General features: G+C 36.9%; 3 protein-coding genes across 7 annotated transcripts in view; 2 read left to right on the top strand and 1 right to left on the bottom strand.

The window, feature by feature from the left end:
• Positions 1 to 2,615, bottom strand: part of LOC123874960 (homeobox protein Nkx-2.4-like) — a 64,707-nt gene extending 62,092 nt beyond the window's left edge. Inside the window, exon 1 of one of the 2 annotated variants that reach the window (XM_045920558.1) lies at positions 2,332 to 2,615. In XM_045920558.1, coding sequence (XP_045776514.1) covers positions 2,332 to 2,555 — 224 coding nt within the window. In that variant the 5' untranslated portion in view covers positions 2,556 to 2,615. The other variant, XM_045920559.1, reaches the window with a different exon arrangement.
• Positions 2,616 to 2,761: 146 nt separating this feature from the next.
• Positions 2,762 to 23,863, top strand: LOC123874959 (retinol dehydrogenase 13-like). Of its 4 annotated transcripts, XM_045920555.1 has the most exons (9): positions 8,514 to 8,698; positions 18,527 to 18,605; positions 19,194 to 19,320; positions 20,149 to 20,285; positions 21,025 to 21,181; positions 21,860 to 22,028; positions 22,661 to 22,865; positions 23,371 to 23,526; positions 23,568 to 23,863. In XM_045920555.1, exons 2-8 carry the CDS (start codon positions 18,532 to 18,534, stop codon positions 23,501 to 23,503), a joined length of 1,002 nt encoding a protein of 333 aa, XP_045776511.1. In that variant the 5' UTR covers positions 8,514 to 8,698; positions 18,527 to 18,531; the 3' UTR covers positions 23,504 to 23,526; positions 23,568 to 23,863. The 4 variants fall into 4 exon arrangements, with proteins under 4 accessions (XP_045776512.1, XP_045776511.1, XP_045776510.1 ...); XM_045920556.1 differs by lacking the exon at positions 8,514 to 8,698 and adding an exon at positions 2,762 to 2,953 and having other exon boundaries at positions 23,371 to 23,863; XM_045920554.1 differs by having other exon boundaries at positions 23,371 to 23,863.
• Positions 8,653 to 11,636, top strand: LOC123874942 (patj homolog). The gene has a single exon (XM_045920523.1). It carries the CDS (start codon positions 8,887 to 8,889, stop codon positions 10,870 to 10,872), a length of 1,986 nt encoding a protein of 661 aa, XP_045776479.1. The 5' UTR covers positions 8,653 to 8,886; the 3' UTR covers positions 10,873 to 11,636.
• Positions 23,864 to 24,211: the final 348 nt, after the last annotated feature.

Below are 24,211 nucleotides of genomic sequence, written 5' to 3'. Positions count from 1 at the left end.
TAAACGGGTAAGTAGGTACCTACCTATCTACTTAAGTGACGTTACTCTACCAATATTAGTATATCCTCCACCAGGATATACAACACCTAGGAAACGTACGTAGTGGGTACCTACCTATCTATTTGCATAATGTTTATATGTCAACACAAATTAGCATTATGATAATTAATTAATTGATTAATATTTGATAGATCTTTGACCTGTAGGTGGTCGTACTTCACCTACTTAATCCATAGGTAGGTACAGTTTTAATATTATGAATGCGAATACTTAAACCTGCCTACTTAGATGCGAAAAAATCAGAAAATCAGACTTCCACGGGATTAAAAAATTTAAATTCACGCAAATGAAGTCGCGGGCATCATCTAGATAAGGTATTTATAAATACGCAATAGGTAGGTAGATAGGTACCTATTTGGATTCTACCTACCTAATTACGAGGTAGAATCCAAGTTGATAAAATTACTTTTTTTTAAATAATTTATAGATTTTTGTTTTTAACCTATTTGCCCCATGAGTGTTACAATTTGCCCCATATTTGGGGCAATATTTGATTCACATAATAAAAATATATTTTGTCGAATATTAGAAATATAGCTAGGTAGGTAATTAAGATTTAAGGCTCTACAGTTCAGACGTACGACAGTGTGTTAGTCAAGTTTAAAAAAAATACGGCGACAAAAACCTACACGGCGGCAACGTCTAGGTATAGGTAGACAGTTACATATTTGTAAATTTATATAGGTATATCATATTATATATTTATTTTTCATGTGCCAAAATTGTAGTTACAAAGTTATAATAAAATAAGTACATTGGAAATGCTTATCTCTAATCAGAGATTTCTTCCAGCTTCCCGTTGCAGGTTCTGAGTAAGGTGCATTAATACGTGGAATAGGTCCTATTGATATATTATTATCTTTACAAATTTTAATTTAATTTTTATACTTATTTAATTTTCCAAACTTTTTGTATATTTATATTTTTCTAGATATGTAAATTTGCTGAAAAAATATTTTACGTATTCTATAGCTAATTATGTTTCAAACTTGAAACATAATTAGCTATCCTTAATTCTGTCAAATTTAATTATATAAAATAAGTAGGTAGATGATAGGCCTACATTCAAAGCCATAATTTTTTCATTGGGTTTTAGGTACCTACCTATTTATCTACTTTTATACTTTATTTTAAACTAACTAAAATTAAATTGATTTAGGCCTAAGCGAGTAATCAAGCCCAATCAGAAAATGTTTACCAAATAGGTACCAACCTAAATTTTATACTTTCTTAATTTAAATAGACCTTCTAACTATTAATTTTAATTGATAACTTGAATGAAATTTATTTCAATTTTTATGTAGAGTTCTTGATTTATTTTCAAGGTTCTTCAAGGTAGGATGCAATTCAGTGTAATATGTACCTGTATGTATGTATGTAATTATCCTACTTAGGTATATGCGTTTAAGAAGCGTTGGTTTAAAATCATTAATTAATAACTGAATATCTAAAAGCCCAAAATAATAAAATTATCCTTTATTTTAATACATTTTATTTTTAAATTTTAATGAATTTTGTTTTATGTAAAAAATAATAATTTAATCTTAATTTTTGTTACCTACTTTAAATACCTAAGCAAATATTTATTTGTTTTAAAAAATCCCACTTTGTAGGTAGGTAGGTAGGTATCTATTCAAATTAATTAAGGTGTAATTAATAATACAAGCCTACCTTAAAGGTAGGTAGAACATCTTCCTCATCTCCATATCCAACAAAATTTTAAAATGTTTTCCCAATTTCTTGAAGTTATATTTTTGAAATGTTTAATCACTCCTACATCTATCACTTAAAAATACCTAATTATTTTAAAAGCTTTCATAACTCTTCACTCGATTTGTAATTATTAACTGAAAGTCATTGTTATCAAGTGCTTAGGTAGGTGTGTTTAATTATTCATAGGTACATACATATGCATATAGGCCTCGAGGGGCATGACGTGGTCCCGCCGCGGCCGGGTGTCTCAAGGCTGCACTCGAAGTCCTTTACTATTCATCGTAAATACCATCGAAACTCAACGCTCTCTATCGTAATCGATGGAATAAGACGCGGCATAAATAAAACGTCCGAGCCGGCTCGAGATATCTAAAGCACATCGTTGACCCCACATTCACAGCGCATCATCACTTGACCGACGATCACAACATACCTGCACAAACAAACGTCACCGAACTATATCCTTCGACTACGAGCGCGACTCGAGCACTCTCGAGACCTTCGGGCCACTCGACAAATCAGCGGGTGGAGGGCCCCCCCTCCGATCGATCCACGCACCTGTACGGCGACGGCGGGTTGTTGGCCAGCTCCAGCTTGCGGTACTCCTCGATGGGCGACAGGATGTCGGTGACGCTGAACGGCGTGGAGTGCTGCAGCTGCAGCTGCGACAGGTTCTGCTGCAGCACCGACTTGGGCGACAGGCTCATCGCCAGCTCGGCCGCGCTCAGCTCCGGCAGCGCCTCCGCCGGACACGGCGAGTAGCCGCCGCCCTCCGCGGACATCCGACCGGCAACACTCGACGCCACTCGACGGCTCAGCCTCTAGTGGCTCTCGGGGCGCGAGTGCCGAGCCCCCGCCGCGGCCCGCACCCGGCGCCCCGCCCCGTGGCGCGCGGCCTATGGCGGGCCCCCGGCGCCGCCATTGGCTGGCGGCCGGCGCCCGGGTGGCTGGCGGAGCCCCCAGTCCGCGGGCTCCGCCGCGGCAGTCGGCCGCGCCGCGAGGAGGGGGCCGTGTCGCGAACGTAGCTGCTAATTGCCAGCTCGCGGCTGCTAATGTTGCGTGGACATTGATTGAACTTTTGACGGTTGGCAGTTCGAGCAATTAAGAGCTAATTGGAATAGCGAATGAAATTTCTATTGTTGTCATTGTACGATTGGTGCTTTGTTTTTATTAGGAGATGGTATATTTAGACAAATGATATATTTGTATCTATCTACTAGCAACCTACTCGTACCTATATTTACCTAACTACTTACTTAGTGTTTTACCGTTGTGTTTGTTGTTAACTGAAATAGAGACTCTATGAAGCTTTTTTTGATTAGGTACCTATTAAGAAGGTACAAGGTAGGTGGCTAAAATTTGTACAATTTGAACAGTAGGTACCTACCACTTACTCCACAGTAGAGTAGGTACCTTTAGTTTGCTCCACTCATTCTAGATAACTAATTAACTGACTTATCTAAGACAGACCTACAAGAGTTTGTTTGCCTTTACTTCATTCTAACTTAAATCTTCTTTTTTCTAAATCTTTATTCGCTTTCATTTCATTCGACCTTATATTATCTAATTATCTACCTAGGTACTTACTTAGCTTATTTTTGCGTTCAAAAAAACAGCTAGGTGGATATTTATTTGAACGCAAAATTGTAAATATAGGTATACCTTCCTGCGTTAGGTATCTAACCTACCTACTAAGTTTTATGAAAACCTACCTGTACTTACTAAAATTACTAGGTACGAGTAGAGAGTATTATTTATTACAGTTTTAGATGTTTTTATTCAATTAATGTATGAATATGAATCCAAAACTTCAGGTAGGTAGGTACATAAGTACATTAGGTAGGTAGTTAGTGTTATCTACACCACCTACCTTACTAAATTTTTTTTTAAATAATTAAAATTAACTTACCTCTGAAAAAGTACAGTTCGCCCCAACATTTCAGCTTTACAGTCACTATTTGCCCCATGCTTGTTGTAAAGGGGGCAATTTGTGACACTCGGCTTTTTTGGAAAATGTTTCTTGTGGTCTAATTCTTTCTATTTCAGGCAGATAAATAGATAGGTAGGGGCCTACCTACAGGTAGGTAACTCATAAGCTTTCAACATCCATTATTAACAAACCAACCAACAAACAACCTAGTGCGGAGCATAGAGATTAGTTGCACGAGTAGAGCAAGTGTGTTGGCAGACAGGGCAACATACATAGTGTGGCGGAGAATATATAAGTACCTACCTAGTGTGGCGGAGGCATTAAGTTTAATCTAATACCTACCTACCTAGCTACGTACTTACTTAGTTCCTAAAGTTTTTTTATTTTTTATTTATCTTTCTGTGGAAGCCTGTGCATTTATTTAGGTATTTACCTTCTGTGTTAGGCTGTCTAACTAAGGTATGTAGAAGTACCTATCTAAGTCGGAGGAGTTGGTCATAGTTTATTCAGAAGCCAGCTGTATCTAAGGTAAAAGAAATACTTAAATAAAATAACGGTAACATGCAAACTGTGGAATCAACTCCCTTCTGCGGTGTTCCCATTCGATTACGGCATGGGGTTATTCAAGGGGCGGACCAACGAATTCCGGCAACGCATTGGCGGTTCCTCTGGTACCTATAACTGCAAACTTATTTATTTTTATTTTCATGTACCAAAATTGTGGTTACAAAGTTATAATAAACTAAAGGATGCTCATGACTTCGTCCGCGTGGATTTAGTTTTTTAAAGATCCCGTGGCAACAGTATGATTTTTCGGGATAAAAATTGCCTATGTTAATTACAGGGACGTAAGCTACCTCGGTAGTCGGTACCTTTCATACAAATTGGTTAAGCGGATGGGTTCATGGGAATCCCGTGGGAACTCTTTGATTTTCCGGGATAAAAAGTAGCCTATGTCCGTCCCCGGGAGATAAGCTAACCCTGTACCAAATTTCGTCTTCAGTTAAACTGTTGGGCCCTGAAAAGGTAGCAGACAGACAGACAGACACACTTTCGTATTTATAATATTAGTATGGATTATGTTAAGTATATTGGAAATGCTTAGGTATCTCTAAACAGAGATTTCTTCCAGCTTCCCTTCAAAGTTGTGAGTAATGTGCAAATGTTCATGGGCGGCGGTAATCGCTTAACATCAGGTGATTCGTCAGCTCGTTTGCTCGCTATTTGTATTTCAAAAAGAAAACCATCAATCTTAGAGGCCGGAAGAGGTGACTGCAGCGCGGTAGACTATCATCACCAACCCTTCACCGGCTCACTACTGAGCATGGGTCTCCTCTTAGAATGAGAAGGGGTTTACACATAACCTACGACGCTGGCCAAGTGGGTACGGATTGGCAGACTTCCCACACCTTTGCGAACATTATGGAGAACTCCGAGGCAAGCATGTTTCCTTAGTCCTTACGATGTTTAATTTTAACTAGGTACCTACCTACATAATTGTTTAAAACACAGGTAGATAACCTACCTACCTACGAAATGAGATGCAACGGCGAGTGTCTATTCCACCGCTACCTAAGCCCTATTTCCAGTTTCCAGTACCATATTGAAAAAGTTATCATTCTCTCTCTATATACCTATCTCTGCATCGTATCCTCTCATTGCTGAAAGTCCCTTCCAAACATTTCGAAATCAATTTGTAGGAGTTTTCATAGGCTAATCTTCTCCTTCCCTACCTTATTCCACGCTACGTGGGGTTGGCATAACATCGTCTTCTTCTTCCACTCCTTTCTGTCATCCGTCAACGTATTATCCACCCCTTTTATACGATTCCATCCACCTTTCTTACGCTACTTAATAATGAATCAAATAAAACTTGTAGGTAAGTAGAAATATTTAATTTTATTCCTTTACTCGCATTTTTTATTTAATCACTTGTTTTAAACATGTCAGAATTTAAAAATAATGTCATAATATGTAATTACATCTAATTGATATCAATTAATAATTTTAAATTAAAATTACTATTAGTTATCGTCGTCAAAAAGACCACCCCTGGTTGCCCCTGGACCAAAAGTGCCCATCAAGCTGGCAGCATTACCCCGCTGAATGGCGATGGACAACCTTTGGACAAGGTAGGCCCCAGAGCGCGGATCGCAGCCTCTTTCCCGCAGACGACGGCCAATGTCGCGCACAAAGCCCCGCGCCTCTAAAAATAAATATTTTATTTATCTTAGTATGGGTACATGACATAATACATTTTACACATAAATAACTGTGTGAACGAGAGCGAGTGTCAAACCAGAGTTCACTCACTCTCGTTTGATAGGCTAAACGTCAACTTTCTATTCGAGGTGGTCCGCTTCTCTATTCATCACACATCTCTAAGTTTTTGTAGCTAGGTGCCTATATGCGTTAATAGATAGATATCGCTTGCTCTAACCATGGCACCCTTCTCATTTTCTCATTTTTGGCAGCCTCCCTGGCACAGTTGTAAGCACTGTGATCTTTAGTTGTGTGAATGATTAGTGGGAGGTCCCGGGGTCGATCGCGGCACGGGTTTGGAATTTTATAATTTCTATTTCTAGTCTGGTCTGGCGGAGGCTTCGGCCGTGGTTAGTTACCACCCTACCGGCAAAGCCGTGCCACCAAGCGATTTCGCGTTCCGGTACGATGCCGTGTAGAGATCAAAAGAGCAGGTACCTAAGTACCTAAGGGTTTAATGAAAACTGCCATACCCCTTCCAGGTTAGCCCGATTCCATCTTAGACTGTATCATCACTTACCACCAGGTGAGATTGCAGTCAAGGGCTAAATCTATCTGAATAAAAAAAAAAGGAGACCCGTGGGGATGGGAATGGGGGACCGTCCGTGTATATGGTACCTATTATAAATATGGTATAATGCCTATGTGCTGTAAAATAATTAACAAATGGATTATGGTTAATTGATTATGCTAGCAAATATAAGTACTACCATAATATATTTTATTGTTACCTACTACTTGCCCCGAGCCTGCTACAACTAGCCCCAAACATGGGGTAAGTAGTAAACTGCTCATTTTTAGGGTTCCGTATCTCAAAAGGAAAAAAAGAACCCTTATAGGATCACTTTGTTGTCTGTCTGTCTTTGGCAGGTGGTAGGTCTTATAGCACAAATAAAGAAAAAATTCGAAAACTGTGAATTTATGGTTACATAACAAAAAAAAATTAAAATGTGTTCATGAACAAATTATTAGTATTTTCAAAGTAAGCTAAAGATAAAGTGCAAAATGTCGAAAAAATACCAGAGTACGGTGCATTTTAAAATCAATTTCTCTTCGTCTGGAATTTCGGGGAGGGTTGGAACACCCCCCCCCCCCCTGGCTACGGCCAATATACAGGTACAGACTGTAAGGTGTAACCAGAACGCTTGCAAAAATGAAGGCAGGTTAGGTATACCTAGTACTGATGATTACTGATATAAGCACCTGGGACTACCACAAAAAACGCGAAAAAAATTTAAAAAATATCCTGTCTTTTTAAATAGTTCACAATATATTGCAAAACATCTGACTAACGCTAGAGCAACGAACGTTTCGTAAATAGACCACTGGGGGTCAAGGCCACGTCGTAGATAGGGCATTGACCTGAGTTTCTCATGCTATAGGTACATTGCGGGTTTGGAAAATACTAAATTATCAAATTACAAAAGAAGGCAAATGGTTATTGGCAGTGGATTGTGTTTAGGTAGTAGGTATAGTAATAACCCAAAGTTTTTGCTAGCGTTCTGGTTACACCCTTGTATTGTCTAGCATACTTAGGTAGACCTATTTTTTGATAAGATTTGTATATTTTTCTGCAAAATAAAAATCTTAATGTAAAAAAATGTGATTCTTACTTAAATAAAGAAGTTTTATCAAAACAATTTGTGTTTATTTTATTTTATAAGTAGGATAGGTATCTAGGTACAAGTATTTCTAAATCAGTACTAGGTACCTAGGTACCTTGACTGATACTGCTCGTGGGGTAGGGTCGTGGAAGGCGAGGGTGGTTCTTCCGATATCAATGATAGCGACGTTGAATTCCTTGATTTTTATGTCAACTTTCACCCTCTCGCAATCCGCGCTCTACCTGACGAGCCGTCTCAGTGAAATGGCATAGGTATAGGTATAATAGTTCACGACAGGTCGAGGTGGCAATCGGGGTATGCCCCATATGTATATAGATATCTACTTAATAAGATGGGGATGGAACGCGCTTACCAGCCTATTGATAGGTCTGACCCTAACTGTTTGAACTATAGAATCTATTCATTAGCATCTAACTGAGAATCGAACCTTGGACCTAGTAAAGTAATTTATTTTCAGCGGTTCAAGCCAAAGTCTGATACTATTTCAGATGAATAAATAATTCGACAGTGCAGCCAGCTCTCATGCTTACTCAAATCTCGCGATATAATCTGCAGTCTGAACTTAGCTTTATAGTCAAATTTTTAACTACTCCCGCCATCTAGTGGCAAAAAGAAAATTAATCAAAGGAATTTTATGAAGTATAAAATTTAATTGAAAAATACTAGATTTGAGTTATTTTTACAGCATTTAATAAAAGATGAAAAAGCTAAGTAGCTATAATATGAAAAATATGGAGTTTTATCTTGTCAATAATCATGCTATGATTAACAACGACATCTATTGGTAAGTAGAGCTATCACGTAACTATATTTACAAACAGTGACATCTGGCGGTCACATTTCGCGTTCACAGCTCAATGGTAAAGTGGGAGAAGAAAACATAGAGTAGGATTATGAAGAAAAGTCATTTTCTATTAAAAAACATCAATTCATTTATTAACATAAATTAAAATATAAGAAATAAATCAGGAGAACTTTATTTCAAATTTGAAAAATTTCTATTTATTCGAACAATTTATTTACCATTGGTTTGACATTTAAAACAAAATTATTCACTGGGAACACCTGCAAGGAGCTGGCCACATTCTCGCTGTCTCCGATTCAGCAAGTATGTAAATGTCATTTTTATACCGAATTTACATGATTTATTTTGCGTTAACGGCCGCGCGCGTTTGCTTTTTATAGCCGTTGAAACAATAAAATCCGTTATATCAATATAAATTCACAATGGACGTTTCTGGTGGTCACGATTATAACCTCGTTTGTATCACGTAACCGTGACTTTTAAAGGCTCCGATGGTTAGGAAGACGATGGTGCTGAGTACGGAGTGGGCGCAGGTGGAAGTGGTCGAGCTTACGAACGACGGGAACGGGTTAGGGTTCAACCTGGTCGGCGGCAGGAGCACGGGCGTCGTGATCAAGTACGTGCTGCCCGGAGGGATCGCGGAGAAGGACGGTCGGCTGCAAAGCGGTGATCACGTGCTACAGGTCGGGTCTGTGAACCTACGCGGGTTCACGTCCGAGCAAGTTGCCGCTGTGTTGCGGCAGGCGGGCCCCACGGTTCGCTTACTCGTCGCTCGTCCTGCAGACCCCGCCGCCGCTCTCCGAGCGCCGCTCCCCGGCACGGCCCTCGTACCGACTAAACTCCTCGGCGATCCAGAACTCCTCGACCGACACCTCATAGAAACAGGCTATGGTGCAGTCTACAACTTATCTCAGTGCTTCACCGACTATATCAACGGTCAGAATGATATGCAGAACTTAGTGGCCGCCGTTAGCATTATAAGTGATACCCCGCAACAAATACCCGACCACCCTATAATTAATGCTGTATCTCCCACCATAACTATCACTGTACCTGTCGAACTACCGCCTTTACCTGAAGTAGAGATTATTCATGTTGATTTGAATAAAAATGTATATGGTTTAGGTATAACGGTGGCTGGATATGTGTGTGAGAAAGAGGAGTTGTCAGGAATATTTGTAAAGAGTATAATAGAAGGCAGCAGTGCAGAACAGAGTGGTAAAATAAGACTAAACGATAGGATTATTGAGGTTGATGGAATATCTTTAGCGGACAAAAGCAATCCTCAGGCTGTGGAGATATTAAGGAACACAGGTATATCTGTACATTTTGTTTTAGAAAGATACTTGAGAGGACCAAAGTTTGAGCATCTTCAACTTGCGATATTCAATGAAGAGCGACCATCTTCACCCTCTCCGTCAACCACAACCCTCACTTGGTTCCCAGTGCCTTCCCAAGCTGACAATAGTATTACTGAAATTGAGCCTGAACCTGAATCCAACACAACTATAGACTCGGGTGTGTTGGAAGTGGGTGAAAATGAAGAAGAACCCACCCAAGAAGAGTTAGACAAGCGATTTGACGCAATATTTGCTGTGGAACCTGAAGAAATAAAGAAAAAATGGGAATCTGAGTTTGGATCTGACAAGGAAATAATTATTGCCGAAGTCAACAAACTATCAGGGTTAGGAATAAGTCTAGAAGGTACAGTAGATGTAGAAGGCGGTCAGGAAGTGAGACCCCATCACTATATAAGATCTGTTTTACCTGAAGGTCCTGTAGGTGTACAGGGCTTGCTCACAGCTGGCGATGAGTTATTAGAAGCAAATGAATACAGACTACATGGCTTAACACATACCGAAGTCGTTAACATACTGAAACAACTACCAAATCGTGTCCGTTTAGTTTGCGCACGAAGCAACACGGAAAGTGGTCCACGACCAGTAGTAAATTTAGCACAAGATCGTGAAGGATTCGAAGCTAGAAAAATAATTTCTGGAAGCTTGAATAATTTAACGACAATAGTAAAAGCGCAGTCAGATTCATCAATCAATACATCCAGTACGGCTACATTAACAAATCATTCTGGGTCTAAAAAGTCACGGTCGTTGGAGTGTGTATCAGGATTAGCCATGTGGCAGAGTAAGGAAGATATCGTTGAATTATTTAAAGGTGATCAAGGCCTAGGATTTTCGATTTTGGACTATCAAGATCCAATAGATCCGAATGGAACAGTTATAGTCATCAGGAGTTTAGTACCTGGTGGGGTAGCAGAAAAAAATGGGGAGATCTCACCAGGCGATAGAGTAATGTCTGTAAATGGAGCTAGTATTAAAAATGCGACGTTAGATCAAGCAGTTCAAGCATTAAAAGGAGCTCCGAGAGGTATAGTCAAAGTGGGAATAGCACGGCCGCTGCCATCGCTGGAGTCTACAAAGTCAAAGAGCACAACTACACTCAATACTAAACCGAGTTAATCTTAATTTAGTTACTTATTAGACTTCTAGCTTGAGAGATGGTGGGAAATTTTAAGGAGATATTTTATAAATGCCGACAGATTGTTGTCTACAGTTTTAAAGATCTGCTGGTCTATGGTAGGGTTGTTGCACTCATTTTGAAAAACACTCTTAATTTTTATTGAGTATCTAACACCTCAAGATGTTTTAAAAAAGCTCCATTTTAACTAAATAAGGAAGATTGCATTCTGTAACATAATACATAACTGAAATAAATATGAGTATTTTGAAAATTTTTAATCAAGCATCACTTATAGAGAAAAAAAACATTCCCTTATTAAAAGATGCTTCATTTGATAAAAATATTTTTGTTTGTATCAAATCAAATAACTCCCCAAATTTTCCCACCATCTCTTTCACCACTCTGTGTTACAACTAGTCAAAGTTGAAACCATATCTACATATTTTACGCTTAGTTTAAATTAAGCGAATTTTACACAGGCATTTAGAATGCTAATGTGAAACATATAATACTAGTACATCATAATTTAATAACTATATTAGTGAGCCTAAGTTTTACACTAAATACCTAGTAATTTTAGGGGGCTATTGCACCATCTGAACATATACATATACATATTTTGTTTCATAATACGTAATATGAATACTTGAGAGGTAAAGTGGCATAAGTCAATTTTACACAATTTTTTTTTTTTAGGGTTCCGTAACTCAAAAGGAAAAACGGAATCCTTATAGGATCACTTTGTTGTCTGTCTGTCTGTCTGTCTGTCAAGAAACCTTTAGGGTACTTCCTGTTGACCTAGAATCATGAAATTTGTTAGGTAGGTAGGTCTTATAGCACAAATACCGTAATGAATCTGAAAACCGCGAATTTGTGGTTACATCATTTAAAAAAAAATTAAAATGTGTTTCAATTTTCAAAGTAAGATAACTATACCTAGTGGGGTATCATATGAAAGGGCTTGACCTGTACATTCTAAAGCTGATTTTTATTTATTTTTAAGTATAATAGTTTTTGATTTATCGTGCAAAATGTTGGAAAAAATACCCGAGTACAGAACCCTCAATGCGCGAGCCTGACTCGCACTTGGCCGGTTTTTTGTAATACTTGAAATTATATATTTATAGCACTGTGACCTTAATAAAATTATTCCTTATCCGTGACTTAATTTTAATTGTGCAAATATTTAATTAAGTCACAAATAAGCATTACTCAGCTTTATATCACATGAGCTATAAAATAGTGTGAGATACTTGAAGCTAGTGTAATTCTATTAAGGGACAGTGTTCAGCACATTAATGGACTAAAATCATAACTATCGCAATTATTTTCATGAAAAAAAGTGATCAGTTAATTGAATCAAAACTTTCACTCAATGAAAACTATCGACTATAATTTTGACTTGTGTCCCTTTTCTTCATAGCTAAAGAATTATATAGGTGTCCAAAACTCAGAAAAATCATACTAATAACTATTACTAAAGAGCTCAAAATCTATAAAACAATAATACCCTACGCTTTATTAGATTATTAATAATAATAATCTGTAATATATCATTGTAAACTCACATGTCCTTTTGTAATGCACATTTTAAACACTAAATGGTGCTCTTTAAATGTTACATAAAACTTAAACATGACTAAATTCATGGAAAAAATCATGTTACCCTTTTCCGCCTAGAGTATTGTGAAAGGGATGGTATTACTTTTAATCCAATTTATTATTTTAGTTCAAGATTTGTTTACAAACAAATCAGCACCATTTTTAAAATAATGCCTATTGTAGAAAATAATAATTTCTGTTCTTTTATATATTTGTCATTACTCTATACATTATATTTCACACGAAATAAACAACAGGGTTAATAGAAACGTATCAAGATGTTTAAAAAAAAGCTAAAATAGGTTGATATTATGTCATCTTGAAAATTTGTGAAACTAATTCGCTGTACTTTCCCAAAAGACTACATACCCCCAACTTCCTTATAAGATTCTTGTTATTTGAGTTAATGGTTTTAAAAGCTTAGAGTTGTGTGACCAACATATTTTTTTGCTCACTATTAATGTGAAAAATATATCTTCCTTTTGGTAAAACTATAAAATTAAGAATATCCTTTGATATAATTTTGACCCTCTCTCCAATTTTGTAGAATTCTACCGTAAGGGCATCTTAAAAACTACCGAAGATAAATCAAAATTACCTATATATATCAAAATTTTAAAATGCTTTAAAAATTGATCACCCTGTGTAAAAGAAATGAAAAATATCACTATATCTTCTTTCATCACCTAGATATAGCTATAGGATAGACACGAATATTGTAGATTTTAACCTAAGGGAGCAATTATATAAAAAATCTTTATGTAAATAATCAAAATTTTGAAGCTCAGCAAACTGAACATTGTACAAAAATACAAATATTGGTATTTGACTAAGTATATTGCTTTGAAAATAAAATAAATTATTTTATCACCTGTTGAACTAAAGTGACCTAAACCAAAATTTATGAATTTAGAATTCATTAATTTACCTATTAATACTTAATATTTTTCTTCTATAGTTTCATTCAATTTCAATCTACAAAAGATTGTAGGTTAAAATAAAGTATCCGGCAGACACACACACATCGAACACATCGAAATTTCTTGTTTAAAACATGTGTTTTAAGCATTTGTTTTAAATAAGTCCATTGCTACTTTTTGTCGCGGACTGTCATTCATTACCTCTACTCGTTTATCGATTAGCCCTTCCTAAAGTTCGATGTGTAATTTTTCTTGAAGTTGCCTTCAAAGCACGGAATATAATATAATATACAAATATCGCTCACCATACTTTGAAATGTCACTGTTCACACTTAGATGTAATATTTATATATTATATTTATATTATTATATTTATACGATATTTATATAATATTATGTTATATTCCGTAGTTTGGAGGCAACTTGATGCGGACGGGTACTCTACATAATTACCTTATAGAGGGCAAGGTTTATGCTTTCTTGTAAGCAATAATAAACAACTTGCCTCACATATGAAGCTTTCTAAAATAAATACACTTAATTAAAACATTTTAGTCAAATATCATATTATTGTAATATGCGACAATATGTCGCCTTTTATTTCAATAATGGTTAAAATTCCAATTTGAATACATAAAAAAGATGTCTATTGCAATAACTTTGACCAGTATTACTGAAACATGACATTTTGTTAACTTAAAATATTTACAAAATATCGAATAAGGGATTCTAGTCATTATCGATCCCATAAATAAAAAGTGCACTATTGTAAATGCACATGTGATATTTTTATTTATTCATAATATTATGTATTATTATAATAATAAACTAATAATGTGGCTAATTATATTATTGTACACAATCTTATAACTAAATTAACAGTTCTAAATCCAGTGCTATTCTTTTTCACAGGGAGCAATTATATGAAAGGAATAGCTAGAAATTCAGATTTTTCATTTTAGTTTAGAGATAAGTTAAGCGGAATATAATTAGCCACAATATTTGTTTTTTATATGTTACTTTAATGTTGGATGTGTTTTTAGTTTAATTTTTATACTGTGCAAGAGTGTATTAACAGACATACAATTTTACATGGATATCATTGTTAACATTAGCATATAAAATATCACTTAGGTACACTCATCATTATAGTCACAAAGTTGAAATAGATTTTAAGAGAAGTAAAGCATATCGCGCTCCCCACCGCTTTTCATACAAATTAATTTTCATTTGAATACTAACCAAACGCGATGAAAGTACATAGACACATTCAAATATTATCTATGTTTTTGGTTTGTCCGATTTTCTGAAAAATGAGTGTTAGTTTCAAAGCTACACCACCTCAAAGATTTGTATGTAAATCTTTGAGCTCGTGTAACATTAAGAACATCTTTACAGAAATCTGGTAACTGCAGACACAGATGTTCGTTTCTAAAATGTGTCCACAAAATTTCTTTGAATTTGATAGGTTAGTATCCAAATGAGGACCAAATCGCTGAGGAGCGCGCTAGAGTTACTTCTCTTAACAGGGCTCTCTCCGTCACTCGTTTCCACTCGTTTCATACAATCGTAGTTCCAATTTCATTTGAATATTAAGCAACCAAAGTCCATGAAATTTTGCAGACATATTTAAGAAACTAATATCTGTGTCTGTGGTGTTTTAGATTTTTCTAAAAATATGTAGTTTTAAAATTACAGGGGCTCAAAGATTTGTATGTAAATTTTAAAGACCGCGTAACTTTGAAACCGAATATTTTAACAGAAATCTGGAAAACCACAGACATAGATATTAGTTTCTAGAAAATGTCTGCAAAATTTCATGGACTTTGGTTGCTTAATATTCAAATGAAATTGGAACTACGATTGTATGAAACGATTGACGGAGAGAGCCCTCTTAAGGCAGGTTTGATATCATCTAAGGTTCAGGGGCCGCTGCAAATTTTCTATTCTAGTGCAGCCCAAACTTGCGCAGTATAATAATCTACCTTTCAACTTTTGCGACAAGTACGTACTATGCGTTTCATTAAGAAGAACTCCCTATACTGAAAAAGTTGTTGTTCTTAAGTTCGAAATTTCTTAAGTGTCTGCCTATTTTTTCTTAATATCTTTTAGTTGCCTTAGTTAATAAAAACGTTTGAATCAAGTGAATTTTTGCTTCTTTGTATAAAATTTGCTCGATATGCTATTTACAGAGTACCTTGGTCTTATGAATTGAAATGCATAGTACTGAAATTGCTTATAGACAAAAATCCAACCCAACTAAACAGATAGGAGTCAAAGTTTAAGGCTGCCTTCAAATCAAAGACACGTCGCGCGTCGTACCAACGAAAAGCGCGCTTTTTAAAGGCAGCCTCACAGACATTTAGGTTGAGATCTACAAAGCATAATTTGACTTTGCTTACTTTGACTTAAGTTTCAGTTAAAACGAAATAGATTTACGCCAGCGATATAACGTTGTCTCGTTTTAACAGTATATTAAGTCTGAGCAAACTACAAAGTCAGAGTGCGCTCTATAGATGTCACCTTATAATTGTTAGAAACTGCATAAAATAATATATATTATAGCCTTACAGATAATAAACATAGATTTTTTTGTAAAACAAACAGAACAGATTATTAATACTATAAAATATAGAACAAAGAACAATCCAGTCATTGTCAGTGTTTAAGAAATCTTCCTTCACCCGACTGAAAATAGATTAAATAAATATATATACTCGGAAATATGTGAGAATATATATGATTATTATATAAAGTAGTAAAGCTGTATGTTGTCATTCTTAGGGTACCTGTCCTCTGAAACGGAGTGAAGCGGAGACATGTTCAGAAGACCAATCGTATAACGGCAATGACATTATATCATAGACATATTACAAGTCGTATATAATTCATGCTGGCTATTATTAATTCTATCGGACGAGAGTAAAAGAGTAGCGCTCTTTAATTAAAATGACTCCCAAGTGGCGTAGTTTTAAGTATTTACTTTAGATACCTACGTATGTAACGTATTTACTTCTTTTGTACATTTATATAATATTGAATTGCAAAGGCGACGAATAAAACTAATTAGTTATTTATCAATAATTGGATTGGTCTGCTAAATGCGTCTCTACACCTCTCCGCTTCAGTGAAAAGGCACCCTAAAGCTCAGATAAACGAGTTTTAAAGGTTCCTACTTGATAGTGGTTGTGCTTTCTTGACACTATTTAAATAATATAATTTTATTATTGTATACTTGTAAGTAAGTTATAGGTAATTGCACTGCTATGCCCTGAATCATTATTATTATTTATTTATTAAAAGCTTTAAATAAACTTTTTTATTCTTTTAATAATGAAAGCGAAAAAATATTGAATTTTAAGTTGTACGTGTTTATTCACGATCATTGAGGATATATGTAAGTGCAAATGTAAGTAACAAAAGACCTCCGCAAATCAATTAATTAAATAAGTATATCTTAAATGTATCTATAGTCTTATTAGAGCGTACAAAATATTATCTACCTACTAAAATAAATATTTATTTTTATCTCAAAATTATAAAAGTAACCTACCTAACTACTTATGTTGTTTAATATTGCAATTCCATATATCTTGAGTTTATTAATTTATAAATCCATTATTTTTCACAACTTTTTATGCAATAAATTTAGAAAAATATATTTTCTCACATATTTCTGCAGTAGGTATTAAATAAAAATGTTATCAAATTATAATATAGCTTTCAGTACAATTAGTTGGGCACTGTACGTAAACTCCACACGAATAGTACATTACACGAGATAAAATAAAATAAAGAATAATAAAGAACGAAATAAACATAAGTTATACCTTATTTTATGCTGTTTTCTTTATCGTAAACTTCATATACCTACCTCAGCCTTAGGTTTCTACTTTCAATTAAAAGTGACTAAAAAAATACACATAGTCCGGTTCACAGGACCTATTTAAAAAAAAAAAAATGTAGGTATGTAATATGTATTTACTGATACTACATACCTACACTTTTTTTTTGTTTAAAATAGGTCCTGTATATATAGGTACGTAGTCTCAGTACATAGCAAGCTTTCAGGAGAAACTCCTCAGACAAATCAATTTTTTTTTTCATTGACAGCACTGCTCCGTCTTTTTGTGCGGGTTTGTGCTAATTAGACTAACAGGACAGGTTGAGATGGCAACCGGGATGGGGACGGCCCGCACCCTAGCGCTAACCCACTGGGGGTGAGCGCGAACGACGTGCGGGGCGTCCCCCCTGCCTCAAACCCCGATTGCCATCTCAACCTTTCGCGTACTATACGCAATAATATTTTTAACGCCAATGGCGTCAATTCTGATGTTTTTCTCTCAACTAAGTTGAAAGTATCTGCATTCTGCATCTTTTTCATTTAAGCATTACTAAAAAAGGACGGAAGATGAATTTTAAATTTAATGACTAAATAATGGATATGACCACAACTACAAAACAATAGGCTCACGACTGGCTATCTGAACTCTGAAGTCGAGGTTTGACAATAATTGACAGTTCTTAATTAAATGAGGTTTATTTGTCCTTTTCTTATTAAGTACATTGTTAAGAAAAAGATGCGAATACTCTACAATTTAGTGGCGCTCAGAATCAGTAGGTACCAATGCCGAATTCTGTAACACTCTGGGTAAGTGAAAGACACAAAAATGATCTATTTTCAGTAAAACGGAATTACGAAATTAGTGACACGTTAATTTCACTATCAATTGTATGTGTAAACGTCTAATTTCGTAATGCATACGCGTTTACACGTGCAATTGGTTCTTTGGACACGTCTCCTAGCGTGAGAGTAACTCCATCGAGCGTCTTGTCGTGCAGGGCAAGGTGGAGGACACCAGAGGGCGAGGAAGGTCGCCCATGCGATGGACCGACCGAGTTAAGTCTGCTGTGGGTGGTCCCTAGCACGAGTGTATTAAGCTGTCGGCCAACAGGGAGAAGTGGCAAATGCTCGTGAGGCGTATACCATCTGCCCTCAAAGACGTGGTGTGATGACCACGACCGCTTTGCCAAGAGTGATTGTGTTTGTGCCAAACGTAATGTAAATTCCGCTTAAAGTATCCATTAATAAATAATTAGGTACAATAAAACGACTTTATTCCATCTGCAGATACAATGTGGGTGCCCAACTTGCCGGTCGCCATTCTCACCGGCATCACTGCGGGGGCGGGAGCCTTATGCCTTTTTAAGTATGCCATTTCTTAATATATTACGTACTCATTACATTACCTTTACACATTCCTTTGTCCTTCGTTTACGTGACGGAAAACTTCACGTAACATTCTCGGCCGTGCGTAGCAAGCCGCACTTAGCAATCTTAGTAGACTAAGACCTAAACCCTTCTCATTCTAAGGTTGAAATGTATAGAGCGCACTTTGACTTTGCTTAGACTTAGTTTCAGTTAAAACGAGACAGATTTATGCCAGCCGTAGCTTTTTTTTTTTTTGATATTTCTAGGCTATCTGCAATCAGTCATTTGTCGACTATAATCAGATTATATGAGTGAGTTACGGGTTTGGAGAAGGTCACTCCATCAAGAGACTCTTCTCATAGGGCTATCCCTGGCTTTATTGTCCACAAGACAGTTCTTCTATTGTGGCTCGTTTTAGCCTATTTATTCGTACGCCAGCCGTAGCTAACGCTGTCTCGTTTTAACAGTCCCAAAGTTTAAGTGCGCTCTATACCTAGATCTCAGCCTAAGAGGAGACCGTGCTAAATCCGGCGATGGATTGATGATGGTAATGACACGCATTATGTAGGTACCTATTTCTTTTCAGGGACGTATACGGCGGAGTGGCCTTCGATAAGAACGTGTCTGCCGAGGGCAAAACTGTCATAGTGACGGGCGCCACCAGCGGGATTGGCAAGGAAGCGGTCTGGGAGTTTGCTAAGCGCGGTGCCAAGGTATTTTTAACCCCCGACCCAAAAAGAGGGGTGTTATAAGTTTGACGTGTGTATCTGTGTGTCTGTGTATCTGTGTATCTGTGTATCTGTCTGTGGCATCGTAGCGCCTAAACGAATGAACCGATTTTAATTTAGTTTTTTTTGTTTGAAAGGTGGCTTGATCGAGAGTGTTCTTAGCTATAATCTAAAAAAATTGGTTCAGCCGTTTAAGAGTTATCAGCTTTTTTCTAGTTTTCTTGTAGAAAAGAAGGTTAGATAACCGTTAGGTTCATAATATTATGTCAATAGACAAATGTCAAGCTGTCAAGATGGACGTTGCCTAAATACATAATTATTTATTAATAATGATGTTTTGGAAAACTCAAATACTTTGGATCGTCGGGGGTGTTATAAATTTTTAATTTACACTTGTTATAAAAGTTTATTTTATAGCCTGTTTAAAACGCAAAGTGTAGGTAAGTTACATTTTGCGTTTTAAAAAGTAACTTATGAGTGTACCTACTGTAAGGTTATTTTTTCGGTATCAAGACCGTGAACTGGATAATTAATTACACGTTGTGATAGCAATCACGCTCTAATTAAATTATTTATTTTGCCACTACTTTTTTTTAGATTAAAACTCTCGGATAACCTCTTCGCGTAGGTTTTGGGAGGACATTCCAAATATTCGTTAAAATTATTTTTTAAATAATATCTAGGTACCTGCTTTTTCTGAGTGACGCTTATACTACTAATAATAGCTCTGTCAATGTAAGAAATCAATATACTGTATTGTATGAATTTTCTTATATGTTATCATCCTACTACAAACACACGAACCTGTACCAGGTTTTCATGGCATGCCGTGACATGACGAAGTGCGAGGAGGCGCGCCGCGACGTAGTGCTGGGCACCAACAACAAGTACGTGTACTGCCGCCCCTGCGACCTCGCCAGCGCCACGTCCATACGGGAATTCGTTGCTAGGTGAGCCCTATCCATACTAATATTATAAATGCGAAAGTGTGTCTGTCTGTCTGTCGGCTACGTTTTCACGGCCCAACTACTGAACCGATTTTAATGAAATTTGGTACAGACTTGGGATAAATCCTGGGGAAGGACATATCTTTTTATCCCGGAAAATCAAAGAGTTCCTACGGGATTAAAAAATCGTAATGCACGCGGGCGGAGCCGCGGGCGTCCCCTAGTAGCAAATAAAACAGGATGTAACCAGAACGGTAGCAAAAACTGTTGCGGGAGGGTGACAGTTGACATAAAAATCAAGGAATTCAACGTCGCTGTCACCCTTCCACAACCCGCACCCTACCCCACGACCGTCTCAGTCTAGGTTATACAAATACTTGTACTTATACCTATTCTACCTACAAAATAAAATAAGTAAACACACGTTGTTTTGATAAAACTTCTTTATTCAAAAATCACATTTTTTACATTAAGATTTATTTTACAGGAAAATACACAAATCTTATCAAAAAATAGGTCTACCTAAGTAGGTTAGACACTACAAGGTGTCTTTTTCTTCTTTCTAGGCTGGTTTTCGCACTTAAATGTTTCCGTCTGTAGTGCGTGCGTTGCCCCTTCCCGCCGAAGTCTTCACTGATAATTTTTCTTAGAAAACCACATACCGGATCTCATGCCATTAGCGAATTATTCCTCTGAAATAGAGTGTGGTGGGTAGTCATTCCAACATTTACTCATTTCTCAGGTTTAAATCAGAGGAGCCCTATGTAAACATTCTAGTGAACAACGCGGGGGTGATGGAGCCCCCACAGGGCGTCACGAAGGAGGGCTTCGAGACGACGCTGGGCACCAATCACTTTGGACACTTTCTTCTTACTGAGCTACTATTAGATACATTAAAGGTGAGAGAATTTTTGTATAATCTTTATGTGTATGTAAATCATTAGTTTCTTGCTGGTTCTTCTCGGTAGGAACGGCATTCCGAACCAGTGGTAGATTATTTTGACGATTCAAAAGCACTTGTAAAAGTTTATTTGAAAAAAAAATCTATTCTATTCTATTGATCGGAAACAGTTCGTCTCAGACGTTATCAGTTTTTTTTTAATTATATTGTTAAGTCATTGGGTGTATTTTCTGAAAATGTTCCAACTCTCAACTAAATTTTGAGACGTTGTTGGTTAAAAGCCGGATCCTGGAGTGACATAGGCTACTTTTTATAGCGGAAAATCAGAGTTCCCACGGGATGCTTAAATCAGAATCCACACGAATAAAGCCTCGATAGCTCAACGGTTGAGGAGCGGACTGAACTCCGAAAGGTCGGCGGTTAAAACCCCACCCGTTACACTATTGTCGTACCCACTCCTGGCACAAGCTTTACGCTTAATTGTAAGGGAAAGGGGAGTGTTAATCATGGTTAGCAAGGCTCATATTCTTTAAAAAAAAAGTCACGGCCATTGTCTAGATTTGAAAAAACTAGTGAGTCTTTAGTCACTAAAGGACGCTGACATTTGTCCTTTCAAGAATAGATTTGGTTGAAAACAGACACAACTCATTTTATAGGTAGATTTGTTTTTGTTTAGAAATCAACCCCAAGTCGAGTTATAATAGTGACGTGCAGCGCGCACCAGAAAGGCAAAATTCACAAGGAGGATTTGAACATGAGCCACAAGTACGACCCCGTAGCTGCGTATAACCAGAGCAAGCTCGCTAATGTTTTGTTTGCGAGGGAACTCGGCAGAAGAATGTTGGGTAAGTTTTGAATACTTAAGCGGAATTCACATTATGAAATTAGTTTCACGACATTAATTTCATTATCTAGTTTGTGAGTTATAGAACTAACTTTTTAAACCTGTGAGGATGATACTGCCATTGCCGCAATTAACGTGCCATAAGCCTACGTTGTCGTATTAGTTTACAAATTGCGAAAAACCGAGTAAAATTTGAATTTCGCGGGCAGACCCGTCGTTTGCCCCTTAAGTAGTTTAGCTTGAGATTTCAGAAGAAATGAGGCTTCTTTTCGTTAATAGGATATATTTCGGAGAGTGTGTACAGGAACTTTTCGATGTTGTCTCCCCTTTACCATTCTACCACCGAACCGCAAGACGTCGGGCAAGTTTCCATCCTTGTTGTCGACATTCCATCTACACACACGAAACGTTTTGCGTCTTCATTCCTCATACGCATGGCTAAGGTTTGGAATACTCTTCCGCGATCTGTGTTTCCTACCATTTACAATCCGGGTATCTTTAAAACAATTGAATAGGCATCATCTAGGTAAACGCGTCCCATTTTAGGCCACATCATCACTTTCCATTAAGTGTGATTGTGGTCAAGGCTTGTCTAAAATGAATTTAAAAAAAATCTTTTTGTCATTGCAATAGATTGCGACGTGGCGGTGACGGCCGTGGACCCGGGCTTCACGGACACGGAGCTGACTCGCCACATGGCCATGATGAAGAGCGTGACGCGCTTCGTGGTGTACCCGCTGTTCTGGCCCGTCATGAAGAAGGCCCGCACCGGCGCGCAGACCGTACTGCACGCGGCGCTGCAGCCCGAGCTACAGAACAGCAAGGGGGATTACTATGTGTAAGTCCTATGCCTAAATTAGTTTTATACGCGCTTTGCTCGCGCACTCATCTTGCATACTTTCTATTTTTAGGGTTCCGTGCTTTAAAGGGAAAAACGGAACCCCTATAGGATCACTTTGTTGTCTGTCTGTTCGTCTGTCGTGACTGTCAAGATACCCTATAGGTTATGGGATACTTCTAGTTGACCTAGATTCATGAAATTTGGCAGTTAGGTAGGTCTTATAGCAAAAGTAATGGAAAAAATCCAAAAATTGTGAATTTGTGGTTACATCACAAAAAAAAAATTAAAATGTGTTTCAATTTCAAAGTAAGATAACTATACCAAGTGGGGTATAGTTATCATATCATATGAAAGGGCTTTACCTGTACATTCGAAAACAGATTTTCATTTATTTTTATGCGTAATAGTTTTTGATTTATCGAGCGAAGGTACTCTAAATTTAGTTCAGAATCGACTATCTCACTTTTTATTAGATCAGATAAATTTTTCTTTTTTTTTTCAGAGACATGAAAAAAACCACTCCTTCGGAGTTGGCTCAAGACTACGAGTTGGCGCAATGGCTCTGGCGGGTGAGCGAGAAGTGGACCAAGGTTGACGAACACAAGGCATTGTTGGCCAAACCGTTAGCCGCTTGATGTGAAAACCAAAGACAATAATGACCTAGATAACAGTGTGACAAAATATCTAAGTAATATTGTACCATGAAGAATGCTATACATATAGTCGGCGCGGAACATCCAGCGTAGAAGCACTACCAATATTATAAATGCGAAAGTGTTCGTGATTATGTGAAAGCAATAAGAAATATTCAACAGTGTTGCAAAAGTTTTAGGGATATCAGAAAGGCCACTTCACAAGATTCTGTGGATTCATTGTTTCGTTAAGAAAAGACTGCTTGTAGTGAGTGTTTGTTGACTAATTAATTATTTGCATTTATCTTTTAAATGTATAGAAATTGTTAATACTTAATATTAATAAATAGGAATATAATTTAATTAACATTTTCTTTTATTGACCTCTTACACTATCTACACAAAATGTTAGCTAGATAATGGCGCCGATTCTGTTGTTTTTTTCTAAACTAAAATATAGTATCTGCATCTATTTCTTTTTATATTGTTAAAAAAGGATGGAACATGAATTTAAATTTAAAGACTAAATTCTAGTACACGCTTGAAATTTAAATAATAAGCTCGCGACTGGCAGCTAAAGTCACACCAGGTTTGACAGATCTAAATTAAATTGAAAACTGTCAAACTGGTTCTGTCCTTTTCACATTACATTAGTAAGAAGAGGATGCAAATACTCTAAAATTAACCATTGTTCTTAATATTCCGACAAGC

Source organism: Maniola jurtina, chromosome 19 (assembly GCF_905333055.1).
Source record: "Maniola jurtina chromosome 19, ilManJurt1.1, whole genome shotgun sequence".
NCBI lineage: Eukaryota > Metazoa > Arthropoda > Insecta > Lepidoptera > Nymphalidae > Maniola > Maniola jurtina.
Note: the sequence above shows the minus strand (reverse complement) of the source record. Positions and strands in the feature narration are given on the sequence as shown.